This window comes from Mesoplodon mirus, assembly GCF_964341445.2.
Source record: "Mesoplodon mirus genome assembly, chromosome: 2".
NCBI classification, from domain to species: domain Eukaryota; kingdom Metazoa; phylum Chordata; class Mammalia; order Artiodactyla; family Ziphiidae; genus Mesoplodon; species Mesoplodon mirus.
Genome location: NC_138977.1, coordinates 57,298,400 through 57,314,439, shown reverse-complemented (window position 1 = coordinate 57,314,439; position 16,040 = coordinate 57,298,400). Strand labels below are relative to the sequence as shown.

At 39.7% G+C, this 16,040-nt stretch overlaps 1 protein-coding gene across 2 annotated transcripts in view; it reads right to left on the bottom strand.

The window, feature by feature from the left end:
• Positions 1-461: 461 nt before the first annotated feature.
• Positions 462-16,040, bottom strand: part of KIFBP (kinesin family binding protein) — a 40,555-nt gene continuing 24,976 nt past the window's right edge. Inside the window, exons 6-7 of one of the 2 annotated variants that reach the window (XM_082637074.1) lie at positions 6,874-6,989; positions 462-2,784 (exon numbers count right to left, since the gene is read on the bottom strand). In XM_082637074.1, the coding sequence (XP_082493200.1) occupies positions 1,909-2,784; positions 6,874-6,989 (992 nt within the window). In that variant the 3' untranslated portion in view covers positions 462-1,908. The remainder of the gene's footprint in view (positions 2,785-6,873; positions 6,990-16,040) is intronic. The other variant, XM_082637075.1, reaches the window with a different exon arrangement.

The following is a 16,040-nucleotide window of genomic DNA, read 5'->3' as shown; positions in this document are numbered from 1 at the left end:
TTATTTTTTATTTTATTTTTTTATTTTTTACATCTTTATTGGAGTGTAATTGCTTAACAATGGTATGTTGGTTTCTGCTTTATAACAAAATGAATCAGTTATACGTGTTCCCATATCCCCTCCCTCTTGCGTCTCCCTCCCATCCTCCCTATCCCACCCCTCCAGGCGGTCACAAAACACCGAGCTGATCTCCCTGTGCTATGCGTCTGCTTCCCACTAGCTACCTTACATTTGGTAGTGTATATATGTCCATGCCTCTCTTTCGCTTTGTCTCAGCTTACCCTTCCCCCTCCCCATATCTTCAAGTCCGTTCTCTAGTAGGTCTGTGTCTTTATTCCTGTCTTACCCCTAGGTTCTTCATGACATTTTTTTCTTCTTTAATTCCATATATATGTGTTAGCATACAGTATTTGTCTTTCTCTTTCTGACTTACTTCACTCTGTATGACAGACTCTAGGTCCATCCACCTCATTACAAATAGCTCAATTTCGTTTCTTTTTATGGCTGAGTAATATTCCATTGTATATATGTGTCACATCATCTTTATCCATTCATCTGTTGATGGACACTTAGGTTGTTTCCATGTCCTGGCTATTGTAAATAGAGCTGCAGTGAACATTTTGGTACATGACTCTTTTTGAATTACGGTTTTCTCAAGGTATATGCCCAGTAGTGGGATTGCTGGGTCATATGGTAGTTCTATTTGTAGTTTTTTAAGGAACCTCCATACTGTTCTCCATAGTGGCTGTACCAATTCACATTCCCACCAGCAGTGCAAGAGTGTTCCCTTTCCTCCACACCCTCTCCAGCATTTATTGTTTCTAGATTTTTTGATGATGGCCATTCTGACTGGTGTGAGATGATATCTCATTGTAGTTTTCATTTGCATTTCTCTAATGATGAATGATGTTGAGCATTCTTTCATGTGTTTGTTGGCAATCTGTGTATCTTCTTTGGAGAAATGTCTATTTAGGTCTTCTGCCCATTTTTGGATTGGGTTGTTTGTTATTGAGCTGCATGAGCTGCTTATAAATTTTGGAGATTAATCCTTTGTCAGTTGCTTCATTTGCAAATATTTTCTCCCATTCTGAGGGTTGTCTTTTGGTCTTGTTTATGGTTTCCTTTGCTGTGCAAAAGCTTTGAAGTTTCATTAGGTCCCATTTGTTTGTTTTTATTTCCATTTCTCTAGGAGGTGGGTCAAAAAGGATCTTGCTGTGATTTATGTCAGAGTGTTCTGCCTATGTTTTCCTCTAAGAGTTTGATGGTTTCTGGCCTTACATTTAGGTCTTTAATCCATTTTGAGCTTAAAAAATAAACCAACTCTTACAAGAAGACAAAAGAATAAACGGAAGCTTTTATTAGTGAAGCAAGTCAATTTATTATATTTCCAACATGGTCTTCTTCCTCTATAATGAAACAAACTACAATACTTTACAATGTAACTTTTTAAATATTTCAGAAGGGAAACATTTCTTTGGGAATTTAGGAAAGCAAATATTTTGGGAAGAATAACTACAAGAGGTTATTTTTTCAACTTTAATACAGTAACAGCTTGCCCACCAGGTATATTACCCAGCATTTTTCCTTTTAATGAATCCATCAAGTATTAGCCAACAAGGAACCTACTTTTAGAAAATGAGGCAGAAAAGGTTTATATTTAAATAGGAAACGAGCAATCTAAATACCAATCACATGTCACTTTAACAAGGCAATTTATTTACATAATTAGGTATAAATTATTAATTATGTTGGTTAAGGTCCTAGCAAAGACTCAATTGGTCTATCTCAAATTCAAACAGCACTCATCTGGCTATGAAGGTAGACATAATAATGGAATTGGGCCTGTTTGAATAAGGGGAAAAAATATCTTCATTACTGCACATTTTCTGTCATTAAAAACAAGGATTATTAAGTCAGGGACATCTTGGTTCTGAACCTCTCCATTTTTGTTGGAAGAAGACTGACCATCTCTTTGCTAAGTTCTAGTTCAACTTCTATTTCCTGGGCAGCTTCAGGGTGCTTCTCACAGTAATCAACAATAAATTTGTAATGTTCCAGTGATGTTGCCAAATTTTCTAGCTCTTTCTTGGGATCTGCAGTGATGATTTTGCCATAGAGACGGGCAACTCGAAACTTAGCTAACATGGCAGGGCGAAGAACATCTTCCCCTATATGCTCAGGAAATACTTTATTTGGGTCTCTCAGGGAGTCTAAGAAGAGCTGGTAGTACTTCAGTGCTGACTTATTAAGACTATTTATTTTTTTCACGATGTGTGAATCAGGATCCCTCAGCTTGTCAGCTATGGCAATCTTCAAATCCATCATATCATAATAAGCATGTGCAACTTCAAACTGAATCTGTCTGTTGACCAACAAATAATACTGTGGATTCAGGTCCACAATTAGGGGCTCTAGCATAGCTATTCTGCGTTTATGCATCTTGCACCGTCTCTCCATGTCAGTTTCAAAGAATGCCAGCACCTTAAACAGAGCACTGTGGTCCTGGACAACTTCAATATGGTCAGTGACATAACCATCAATCTGAAAGAACTCTTTTGCCTCAAAAACATAGTGCTGACCCATTAAGAAAAGCTCTCTGGCTTCTTCAAAATCTGAAGGTCTCAAATAGCTCACTTTCTCTTCCACTGCAGAGATGGCATCACACAGTTCGCCGGTTCCAAACTGCACAGCTTTTTTCCTAACACTTTCTTCCTCATCTAGTTCTTTCTTCCTTAAAGCTCTAAGTTCAGATTGTTTATCAAGATCAAGCTCCCCTATGTTGTCCTGAAAGAACAAAATTAATTATGGTTGAGGACAGACACTGGTCTCCTGCTGTCAATACTACAGCAAACTTAAGAGTAAAGATAAGAAAACCCTCTTCCCAGCCTGGTTTAGGGAGGTGATATAATCACATCTTTTAAAACTTCTTTCTAATTATATTCCACTTATATTAAAAATGAAAGAAACTAGGAAAAAGTAAAACTGCTTATCACTTTCCTCTTTGGGGAACTAACTCATTTATAGTTACTCTTTAAGGTAAGATAAACGCATATGAAAACTGTAAGAGCTGTGAAACATTATATACATCTAATACATTATTAGTAGTATTTTAACATTAGAGTAAGATTGAAATTTACATCCTAAAAATATTGTATAGAAATGCAATTAAGATTAACAACATGATGTTTATGCTAAGTTATGTACTGAAATATATTACAGAGAAATGCTCTAGGCCTCTTAAAGATACAGAGTTAAATCTACTCATAGTTAAAGTTATCTCCCTCACCTCCTGGGGCCAAAGAAAAAAAAACTAAGATGGTTAAAAAAAAAAAAAAGGCTAAGCTCATTCTCTTCTTCCTAGACAAGAAAATTAAACATCAGATCCCTCAGTGGACAGCCCCAAGGCCTTCTCTTCTTTTCATTTGAAGTTGTCTCTCTAGATCTGCATTGTTCAAAACAGTAGCCATTTGCTGCGTGTGGATGGCTACTGAGCATATGAAATGTCCAAACTGAGATGTGATCAGTGTAAAATAATACATACCCAATTTCCAAGACTTAGTACAAAATTTAAAATAGCTCAACTCTTTAGTATTGATGACAAACAAATGATTATTTCTTTTTATATTCTAGGCTAAGAAATATAAATTTCACCTGCTTTTTTCCTTTTCTAATGTAGCCACTAGAAAACTTAGAATACCAGCCACATATGTAATTTTATTTCTATTGGACAGCACTGCTCTACACAGGTGACTCCATCCATACCCACGGTTGCAACTGCCATCCATGGGAGGAGGACTCACAAATCTACAGGTACGACCTGGACCTCTTCTCAAGCTCCAGACCCATAACTACAGCTCCCCAGGCAACATCTCCTTCTCTCAGAAGACTCAGACACCTCATCCTCAACATGTCCACAATGGAACTCTTACCCTTCAGCAAACACGTTCTTATTCTAGTAGTAGTTTAGTGAAGGACACTCCATCGATGTGGACAGCCAGCAGTTGAGGATCATTCTTGAGATGTTCCTCTCCTCTCCCCTTTACCCCACACTTCCAATCCATCACCAAGTCCTTTACATTTTGCCCCCTAAATACCTCCTGAATGCATTCTTTTCCACCATCTCTTTTGCCACCATCCTAGACCAAGCTCCCTTCACATCTCACCTCCACTGTTCCAATGGTCTTCCAATTTCCCCCATCCACTCTTGCTTTCCCTCAATTCTTTCTCCATTCTGCTACATAAGTAATCAGTCCAAAAACTCTCCAAGGCTTCCATTCATTGAAGGCCCTGCTTGTTCTATCCCATTCTTTCTTTCTTTTTTAAAATTAATTAATTTATTTTTGGCTGCGTTGGGTCTTCGTTGCGGTGCGCGGGCTTCTCATTGCGGTGACTTGTTGCCGAGCACAGGCTCAGTACTTGTGGCGCACAGGATTAGTTGCTCTGCAGCATGTGGGATCTTCCCGGACCAGGGCTCGCACCCATGTTCCCTGCATTGGCAGGTGGATTCTCAACCACTGTGCCAGCAGGGAGGTCCCTGTTCTATCCCTTTCTAACTCTATCGTATATCACATGTGCTCTCACTCCGCTCCAGCCTCACAGGCCTTTGTTCCATCCCTTCTAACACCATGCTCCCTATGCCATAGAATTTTTAAACGTGCAGCTTCAGCTCCTTGGAATGCTATGCCTTCTCATTCCCAGAGCTTCCTTCAGATGTTACTTCCTGCTACTATGACTTCTCTCATGTGTCTCTCCTTTGTGAAACTTACTAAAACTGCACTTTCATATGAAGTAAAAAAAAAAACCAAGTCTATTTTTGTTCATCATAGTACAATGACTACCATAGAACTGGCAGAAATACTTAAATTTGTATATGTTATTAAACTTGAATTAAAGAAGGCTTTTCAGGTAAACAGATGATCAAAGGATAAAGTTAAAGTAACAAAGCCAGATTAAGGAAAATCTGAGTAATTTAGTAGCATGGCAACTATTTGAGTTTAAAGTAACCAGGTGATAAACTCTAGTGCCCAGTCTGGAAAACATCAACTAAAGGAAGGGTGAGAGTTAAATCACACAGGGTGTTTTGCTTGACACAATTACTTCAAATGCAGGCCATAAGTCTCTAAATCTTGCTTACTTAATGTGCTTCCTGGCTGCTTGTTTGTTTACATGCTTTCTAGGCTGCTTTCTGAGCAGAAGAAAGCTGACAGATTTTCCTGGCAACTTCTCTAGACATAAAGCTCCCTAGTTTTTCTCCCCACTTCCTTTCTTTTCCAAACATGCCTCATCTTTACCCTCTACCTCTAAAGTGCTCTCATCTTTGAAAGACACATGTTTCCGGGAGTTTGTGGCTTGTTTGGTTTTATTTTGTTTAGTAGTTTCACAAGGTTCTATATTTACTAAAACTGATTATACTTTAATGCGTGTAAATAGAAAAGCAGCATAACTCCTTCAGGAAGGTCTCCAATGTATCTACACTTAGTATGGTGCATCCAAATGATTTATTTTCCTCTGTAGAGGTTAGGAACTAGAATCCATTAGGTATGGACCAGTAATAACAATACCAATGATGACAGTTAACTTACTGAGGACTTGGTTATGTCTCAGGCACTTTTCTGAGCCCTTTATATATATTTAACTCTCACAGCAACACTATTAAGTACTATTATTACCCCCATCTTACTTGTGAGGAAACTGAGGCAAAGAGAAGTTAACTGCCATGAATACACAGCTACAAACTAGCAGGGCTGTTTCCAGATACATTTATACTTATATTTTTATCAAATATATATTTACTCTATAAAGTATGTAAAGATTAGTAAGACTTCCTGCCATCAAGTTGCTTATAGTCTAAAAAGACATAAAGGAATAAGATAAGAATATGAATAGGGATAACAGGGATAATACAAAGTTGAGTGACTTAGGTAGGGTTCTATGGAATTTAAAGGAGGGAGAAGATATCTGTAGGGGATGAAGAATTATACATTCAATAATTTTATTTATTTATATATACATATATATATATATATATATATATTTTTTTTTTTTTTTTTTTTTGCAGTACGCGGGCCTCTCACTGTTGTGGCCTCTCCCATTGCGGAGCACAGGCTCCGGACGTGCAGGCCCAGCAGCTATGGCTCACGGGCCCAGCCACTCCGCGGCATGTAGGATCCTCCCGGACCAGGGCACGAACCTGTGTCCCCTGCATCGACAGGCGGACTCTCAACCACTGTGCCACCAGGGAAGCCCACATTCAATAATTTTTGAGAGGGGCTTCCCTGGTGGTGCAGTAGTTAAGAATCCGCCTGCCAATGCAGGAGACACGGGTTCAAGCCCTGGTCCAGGAAGATCCCACATGCTGCGGAGCAACTAAGCTTGTGTGCCACAACTACTGAGCCTGCGCTCTAGAGTCCATGAGCCACAACTACTGAAGCCTGCACACCTAGAGCCCGTGCTCCACAACAAGAGAAGCCACCGCAATGAGAAGCCCACACTCCCCACAACTAGAGAAAGCCCGTGTGCAGCAACGAAGACCCAATGCAGCCAAAAATAAATTTAAAAAAATAATTTTTGAGAACCTGTTGTGTCTGGAGATTAGTATACGATACGAATACGATGAAGACTCCCTCTCATGGAGCTTATGCTCTATCCAAAGGGAAGTCTTGAAGGAAGAGATGTTATTTGAGATGGCCTCGATTGATGAGTAAGATTTGAAAAGGTTGAGATGGGGAGAACAAGAAACAAATATATATGAGAGCATTCTGCATGCCTTGAATAATACACATGCAGTGAGCCCAATGAGCATACTCTCCATTTAAAGCTTTTACTTAACATCCTGCTATTTAAGAAAGAAAAGACCACTTTTGACTGTATTACCTGCATGGAAAGTTGGGCATTCTGCATGAGAGTCAAACAGTATTTGATCCAGCATCTTGCTATTTCCCCTTTTCTTTGGTGATAAAGCTCTGGCACATCTCTTTCAGCTTCAGTAGCTAAAATGATACATGATTTGTATAAGTTAATGGTCACAATTGTAATTTTCATGTGTACTGCATTCTTTTTTGTATCACTTACCCCCCCCATTATAAAAGTAACAAGTCCTCACTGAAGCAGTGGGGGAAAAAAAAATTCCTACCACCCAGAGGTACTCACTATTATTTGCATATTTCTTTCTAGTTTTTTCTTATGTATTACCTATAGGTAAAAACTAAGGTCACCATGTATATTAAATTTTGAATACAGGCATACCTCAGAGATATTGCAGGATTGATTCCAGACCACTGTGATAAAGCGAGTCACACGAAGTTTTTGTTTTCCATAGCATATAAAAGTTATGTTTGCACTATACTGTAGTCTATTAAGTGTGCAATAGCATCATGTCTTAAAAATGTACACATCTTAATTAAAAAATACTTTATTGCTAAAAAATGCTAACCATCATCTGAGGCTTCAGAGAGTCATAAACTTTTTTGCTGGTGGACAGTCCTGTCTCAGTGCTGGTAGCTGCTGACCGATCAGGGTGGTGGTTGCTGAAGGGTGGGGGGGCCGTGGCAATCTCTTAAAACAAGACAGCAGTGACGTGTGCTGTGCTGATGGACTCTCCTTCCTCCTTTCACGAACAATTTCTCTGTAGCGTGCAATGCTGTTTGACAGCATTTCACCCAACACAGAACTTCTTTCAAAATTGGAGTCCATCCTCTCAAACCCTGCCATTATTTCATCAAGTAAGTTTATGTACTATTCTAACTCCTTTGCTGTCATTTCAAGAATCTTCACAGCATCTTCACCAGGAGTAGATTCCATCTCAAGAAACCATTCTCTTTGCTCATCCATAAGAAGCAACTCCTCATCTGTCAATTTTATGAGATTGCAGCATTTCAGTCACATCTTCAGGCTCGACTTTTAGTTCTCACACTATTTCTACGCATCTGCAGCTACTTCCTCCAGTGAAGTCTTAAACCCCTCAAAATCATCCCTGAGGGCTGGAGTCAGCTTCTTCCAAACTCCTGTTAATGTTGGTATTTTGACCTCTTCCCATGAATCATGAATGTTCTTAATGGCATCTAGAACGGTGAATCCTTTCCAGAAGATTTTCAATTTACTTTGCCCAGATCCATCAGAGGAATCACATCTATGGCAGTGATAGCTTTATGATTTTTTTCTTCAAACAGTAAGACTTGAAAGTCGACATTACTCCTTGATCCATGGGCTGCAGAATGGATGTTGTATTAGCAAACATGAAAACAACGTTAATCGCATTGTGTATCTCCATCAGAGCTCCTGGATGACCCAGGTACATTGTCAAAGAGCAGTAATCTTTTGAAAGGAATTTTTTTTTTTGAACAGTAGGTGGGCTTAAAATAATCAGTAAACCATGTTGTAAACAGATGTGTTGTCATCCAGGTTTTGCTGTTCCATTTACAAAGCACAGGTAGCAGAACTAGCATAAAGCATAATTAGCACAATGCTTACAGGCCCTCGGAGTTTCAGAATATGGTAAATGAGCATTAGCTTCAAGTTAAAGTCACCAGCTGCACTAGCCCCTAACAAAAGAGTCAGCCTGTCCTTTGAAGCTTTGAAGCCAGGCATTTACTTCTCTCTAGCTATGAAAGTCCTAGATGGCATCTTCTTCCAGTAGAAGGCTGTTTCATCCACATTGAAAATCACTTTAGTGTAGCCACCTTCATTAATGATCTTAGCTAGATCTTCTGGATAATTTGCTGCTTCACCTTGCACTCTTACGTTATGGAGACAGCTTCTTTCCTTAAATCTCATGAACCAACCTCTGCTAACTTCAAACTTCTGCAGCTTTCTCACCTCTCTCAGCCTCCACAGAAATGAAGAAAGGTAGGGCCTTTCTCTGGATTAGGTTTTGGTTTAAGGGAATGTTGTGACTTGTTTAATCTTCTATCCAGACCACTAAAACTTTCTCCATATCAGCAATAAGGCTGCTTTGCTTTCTTATCATTCATGTGTTGACTGGAGTAGCACTTTCAATTTCCTTCAAGAACTTTTCCTTTGCATTCATAACTTGGCTAACTTGCGCAAGAGGGAGTATCTTTTGGCCTATTTTGACATGCCTTCTTCACTAAGCTTAATCATTCCTAGCTTTTGATTTAAAGTGAGAGATTTGCAACTCTTCCTTTCACTTAGAGATCACTATAGGGTTATTAACTGACCTAATTTCAATAGTGTTGTGTTCTCAGGAAACAGGGAGGCCGGAGGAGAGGGAGGAAGATATGGGGGAACAGCCAGTCAGTGGAGTTGTCAGAACACACATTTACCAATTAAGTTCACCATCTTATATGGACAGTTAGTGGCACCCCAAAACAATTTCTTTGACCTTAGGACAAGTACATGTGGGTGATTAATACCATTATTAATCGAATTAGATTAATAAAAGGATTGCTCATACAGGTTTTTAGAATACTTTAAGATAAGAATTCTGTAATTCATGTCTACTTGGATTCTTTTTTTTTTCTTTTCCATTATGGTTTATTACAGGATGTTGAATACAGTTACAATAGGACCTTGCTGTTTATCCATTCTCTCTCTCTCTCTCTCTCTCTCTATATATATATATAATAGATTGCATCTGCTAGTCCCAAACTCCCAATCCAACCCTCCCCAACTCCACCCCCCCGGCAACCCTGAATCTATACACGGATTCTTAAGAGGTAGGTTTTGAAAGCAGTTTCCTCTAATTGTTTAAGCATTTGCTTTTTCCCCTTGCCTATGCTATGGTCTCTGTAAATGAAGAAATAGTGTTGAACAAGGTGAAGGTTAGCATAGCTCCTAATTAATTTGTCAAATTCCAGTTTAGTAGAATCCAAATTGAAATGGGTTTTTCATAAATTAAAAGCAGTCCTGAGTGGAAAGCATCCCCCAAAACAATGTTTGGAATGATGGGGGCGATTTAATGAAGGGTCAAATATTTCATTTTGTAATGAGTCCCATGTCCAGTTTTACCAAAATACTGTTACATCTGTGGAAGGAATTTATTTTTGCAAAGAACAATTTTTAAATTTTTCATGGTTTAAATTATTTTGGTTTTCACTAGTATTCAAAAAAAAATCGTTCGTAACATGAAGTAACGTTTTCAGTCGTCATGTTAGATTTAATGCAGTATTGCCATTAATCAGTGTACTTTGCTCTGCCTTTATAATCTTCCTTTTTCCATCAACATGCGTGTGACACAAATGCCAAGTACAGCAGGCACTGCCCAGCTCTACAGGGAAAGAATCAAGTCGCTCACCTCCCAAGCAACATGGAAGCACAACACTGATGTAAGTCACCAGTCAGCTGGATCGTCTCCTTCAGGTGAACATTCAGTTCCGTAGAAAAAGTGGTTTTTAATCCCAACAGTAAAACTTTCTACCTGGATTCTCTTATAAGGAAACAATGTATAGCTGATTCTCATTGTTCCTGGTAGTTATGTTCTATAAAGTTGCTGTGAACAGTGAATTAGGGAATGCTAAAACATCACTCCTAGGGCAAATGCAGGGTTACGTTCTGATGAGCTTCTGGTCACAATATTTTCATCAACTGATCAATATATAACCTTATTTTAATGTGTTTCTGTTTAAAGACACCTTATTTAATATATAATTGACTCATTAACATTGACATTAACATTGAACTCATGGCCAATAGCACTGTAGCTTGTGCCTAAATGAAGCTTATCTAGCACTGTATTTTCTCCCGAGGGCACATCCCAGTCTTCATGTGCTTAGGAACACTAGATACCACTTCAGCACTACACTTGGGGGCCATTTTAAACAATGAAATCACCAACAAAATGCAAAAAAAAAAAAATGTGAAAAATGTGGCACTGAGTAATTTAGACCACAAAAAGGATACTTGTTTATAGTATGAAAGCTGAAACAAGAAGGTGGATCATTGCCTTGTTCAACCTCAGCTGGTAATGTGCACCTCAGGTGCCTCAAATCTTTTGCTGTCTGCAAATCACCACACGAGTGCCTCAAGTACTGATTTTGGGGGTTACGAGTAAATTGTGGCAAGTAGGCAAATTCAAAAATATGGAATCTACAAATAATGAGGATTGACTGTATTTTGGAACCTGCACTTACATATGAAGTCCTTGATCTTTCCTTTTCAGAAATAGCTTATGGATCTGGGTAATTGACTTCCTTAAGGTTTGGAAGCAAAAGTTACTGGATTGTATACCTTACTAAAATGTGCTCAGAGGTCCTGGTGGGCATATTACTGATTTTATTTATTTTTTTGAATGTTTATTTTATATTGGAGTATAGTTAATTAACAAGGTTGTGTTAGTTTCAGGTGCACAGCAGAGTGATTCAGTTATATATAGGATATATTTGTATCCTTTTTCAAATTCTTTTCCCATTTAGGTTATTACAGATTTTTTTTAAATCCATCCTATGACAAAGGCTTTACTGACAACTTTCCATACAGTTAGTCAAAAAATAAAAAAATACAAAACACAGCAGACAGCATCTCACACACTAGAAACCAACATGACAGGAGTCCCTTCTCAACACTGTAAAAAAACAAAACAAAACCAAAAAACCCAAAACTGAGAACTTAGTTTTGGTGGGGGACAGAACTTTGGTCCCCTACCAAATGAACTGAAATATTCCAGCAGAGAATCAAACCGAAGTGGTAAGATGGGCGGGGGGCGGTGTCAGATTTTTAAATAACTGCTTTTGTGACAAACGAGCTGGAAAAGACAGGTTTGGGCTAGGCTGCGTCCCTTACTATAACTATCAGGTTATTACAGACTATTGAGCAGAGTTCCCTGTGCTATAGAGTAGGTCCTTTTAAATTTTTAAAAAAATATCTATTTGGCTGCATTGGGTCTTAGTTGTGACACAACGGATCTTCGTTGTGGCCTGCAGGATCTCTTGTTGCGGTGTGCAGGGCTGCTTTCTAGTTGTGGCGGGAGGGCTCTAGAGCAAACAGGCTTAGTTGCCCTGTGGCATGTTGGATCTTAGTTCCCCAACAAGGGATCAAACCTGCAGCCCCTGCATTAGAAGGCGGCTTTTTTTTTTTTTTTGCGGTGTACGGGCCTTTCACTGTTGTGGCCTCTCCTGTTGTGGAGCACAGGCTCCGGACGCGCAGGCTTAGCGGCCATGGCTCACGGGCCTAGCCGCTCTGCGGCATGTGGGATCTTCCCGGACCGGGGCACGAACCCGTGTCCCCTCCATCGGCAGCTGGACTCTCAACCACTGCGCCACCAGGGAAGCCCTAGAAGGAGGCTTCTTAACCACTGGACCACTGGGGAAGTCCCTGTAGGTAATCTATTTTAAATATAGCAGTGTGTACATGTCAATCCCAAACTCCCAATCTATCCCTCCCCAGCACCTTCTCCCCGGTAACCATAAGTTTGATCTCTGTGAGTCTGTTTCTGTTTTGTAAAAAAGTTCATTTGTATCATCTTTTTTAGATTCTGCATATAAGTGATATATATGATATTTGTCTTTCTCCATCTGACTGACTTCACTTAGTATGATAATCTCCAGGTCAATCCATGTTGCTGCAAATGGCATTATTTCATTCTTTTTAATGGTTGGGTAATATTCCATTGTATATATGTACCACATCTCCTTTATCCATTCATCTGTTGATGAACATTTAAGGTGCTTCCATGTCTTCGCTACTGTAAACAGCGCTGCAGTGAACACTGGGGTGCATGTATCCTTTCGAACCATGATTTTCTCCACAGATATGCCCAGGAGTGGGATTGCTGGGTCACATGGTAGCTCTATTTTTAGTTTCTTAAACTTCCATACTGTGCTCCACAGTGGCTGCACCAGTTTACATTCCCACCTACAGTGTAGGAGGTTTCCCTTTTCTCCACACCCTCTCCAGAATTTGTTATTTGTAGACATTTTTTTTTTTTTTTGGCGGTACACGGGCCTCTCACTGTTGTGGCCTCTCCGGCTGCAGAGCAGAGGCTCCGGACGTGCAGGCTCAGCGGCCATGGCTCACAGGCCCAGCTGCTCCACGGCATGTGGGATCCTCCTGGACCGGGGCACGAACCCGTATCCCCTGCATCGGCAGGCGGACTCTCAACCACTGCACCACCAGGGAAGTCCTATTTGTAGGCTTTTTTTTTTTTTTTGCGGTATGCGGGCCTCTCACTGTTGTGGCCTCTCCCGTTGTGGAGCACAGGCTCCGGATGCGCAGGCCCAGCGGCCATGGCTCACGGGCCCAGCCGCTCCACGGCATATGGGATCCTCCCAGACCGGGGCACGAACCCGTATCCCCTGCATCGGCAGGCGGACTCTCAACCACTGCGCCACCAGGGAGGCCCTGTAGGCTTTTTGATGATGGCCATTCTGACTGGTGTGAGGTGATACCTCATTGTAGTTTTGATTTGCATTTCTCTAATACTTAGCAATGTTGAGCATCTTTTCATGTGCCTGTTGGCCATCTGTATGTCTTCTTTAGAGAAATGTCTGTTTAGGTCTTCTGCCCATTTTGATTGGGTTGTTTTTTTCTCTTGTTGAGCCACATGAGCTGTTTGTAAATTTTGGAGATTAATCCCTCGTCTGTGGTGTCATTTGCAAACATTTTCTCTCATTCTGTGGGTTGTCTTTTTGTTTATGGTTTCATTTGCTGTGCAAAGCTTTTGAGTTTAATTAGGTCCCATTTGTTTATTCTTGTTTTTTTATTTCCATTACCCTAGGATTTGGATTGAAAAAGATCTTGCAGTGATTTATGTCAGAGTGTTCTGCCTGTATTTTCCTCTAAGAGTTTTATAGTATCCAGTCTTATTTAGGTCTTTAATCCATTTTCAGTTTTTAAAAAAATTTTTTATTGGAATATAGTTGCTTTACAATGTTGAGTTAGTCTCTTGCTGTACAGCTAAATGAATCAGTCATATGTATACATATATATCCACTCTTTTTTAGATTTCCTTCCCATTTAGGTCACCACAGAGCACTGAGTAGAGTTCCCTGTGCTATACAGTGGATTCTCATTAGTTATCTACTTTAAGCATTTTAAAAGTCTTAGTATTGGACAGATGAATGGATAAAGAAGATGTGGTGCATATATACAATGGAATGTTACCCAGCCATTAAAAAGAATGAAATAATGCTATTTGCAGCAACATGGATGGACCTGGAGATTATCATACTAAGTGAAGGAAGTCAGATGGAGAAAGACAAATATCATATAATATCGCTTAAAAAATTATACAAATGGGGCTTCTGTGGTGGCGCAGTGGTTGAGAGTCCGCCTGCCAATGCAGGGGACACGGGTTCGTGCCCCGGTCCAGGAAGATCCCACATGCTGCGGAGCGGCTGGGCCTGTGAGCCATGGCCGCTGAGCCTGCGCATCCGGAGCCTGTGCTCCGCAACGGGAGAGGCCACAACAGTGAGAGGCCCGCGTACCACACACACACAAAAAAAGATACAAATGAACTTATTTACAAAACATAAACAGACTCACAGAGAACGAACTTATGGTTACGGGGGGACGGGGAGGGTGATAGATTGGGAGTGACGTACACACTGCTATATGTAAAACAGATTAACTACAAGGACAGGGAACTCTGCTCAATACTCTGTAATAACCTAAATGGGAAAAGAATTTGAAAAAGAATAGATACATGTATATGTATAACTGAATCACTTTGCTGTACACCTGAAACTAACAAAACATTGTTAATCAACTATATTCCAATGTAAAATAAAAATTTTAAGGGACTTCCTGGCAGTCCAGTGGTTAAGACTCTGTACTTCCAATGCAAGGGGCGTGGGTTTGATCCCTGGTTGGGGAACAAAGATCCCACTTGCTGTGCAGTGTGGCCAAAAAATAAAAATAAAAAAATAATAATTCCAGAAAGTTCCAAAAAGCAAAACTTGAATTTGCCATGTGCTGCCCATTATTTACATAGCATTTACACTGTATTTGGTATTATAAGTATACTCTAGAGAAGATTTAATGTACACAAGAGGGTGTGCGTTGGTTATATGCAAATACTATGACATTTTATATAAGGGACTGTAGCATCCATAGATTTTTGGTATCCATGGTGGCCCTGGAACCAATCTCCCATGGATACCAAGGGATGACTGTACCAGAAGTAGAACTGCTGGATCATACATAGCTAGCTCTGTTTTTAATTTCTTGAGGAACTTCCAAACAGTTTTTCATAGTGGCTACATCAATTTACAATCCTACCACAGTGCACACGGGTCCTCTTTTCTCCACATCTTCGCCAACACTTGTTATTTCTTGTCTTTTTGATAATAGTCAATCTAATAGGTGTGAGGTAATAGCTCATTGTGGTTTTGATGTGCTCAAATATACATGTTAACTGTGATTTATAAAACCAAATGAAACACTATAAACTAGGTATTTGGACATATCATATATTGTACTCCAACCAAAAATGTATAATGTGAATCTTAGTGTAAAGAAACAGCAAACACCAATTGGAAAAATCTATGAAATAACTGGCCTATATATTTTCAAAAATATCTGTGATGAAAGGCTGAGGAACTGTTCCAGATTAAAGATGATAAAGAGATGTGACAACTACTGTGGAGAACAGTATGGAGGTTCCTTAAACTAAATACAGAAACTACCATATGATCCTGCAATCCCACTCCTGGGCATATATCCAGAGATTTCAAATATTGAAATTTCGAATTTCAATTTCAAATTTCGATATCATTTCGAATCCGTAATTCAAAAGGGTACATGCACCTCAGTGTTCATTGCAGCACTACTTACAATAGCCAGGCCATGGAAGCCACCTAAACGTCCATCAACAGAGGACTGGATCAAGAAGATGTGGTACATATATACAACGGAGTATTACTCAGACATAAAAGAACGAAATAATGCCACTTGCAGCAACATGGGTGGACCTAGAGATCGTCATACTGAGCACAGTAAGTCAGACAAAGATAAATATCATGATATTGCTTAGATGTGGAATCTAAGAAAATGGTACAAATGAGCTTACTTACAAAACAGAAATAGCGTTACAGATGTAGAAAATAAACTTACAGTTACTGGGGGGTAAGGAGGAGGTGGCATGAATT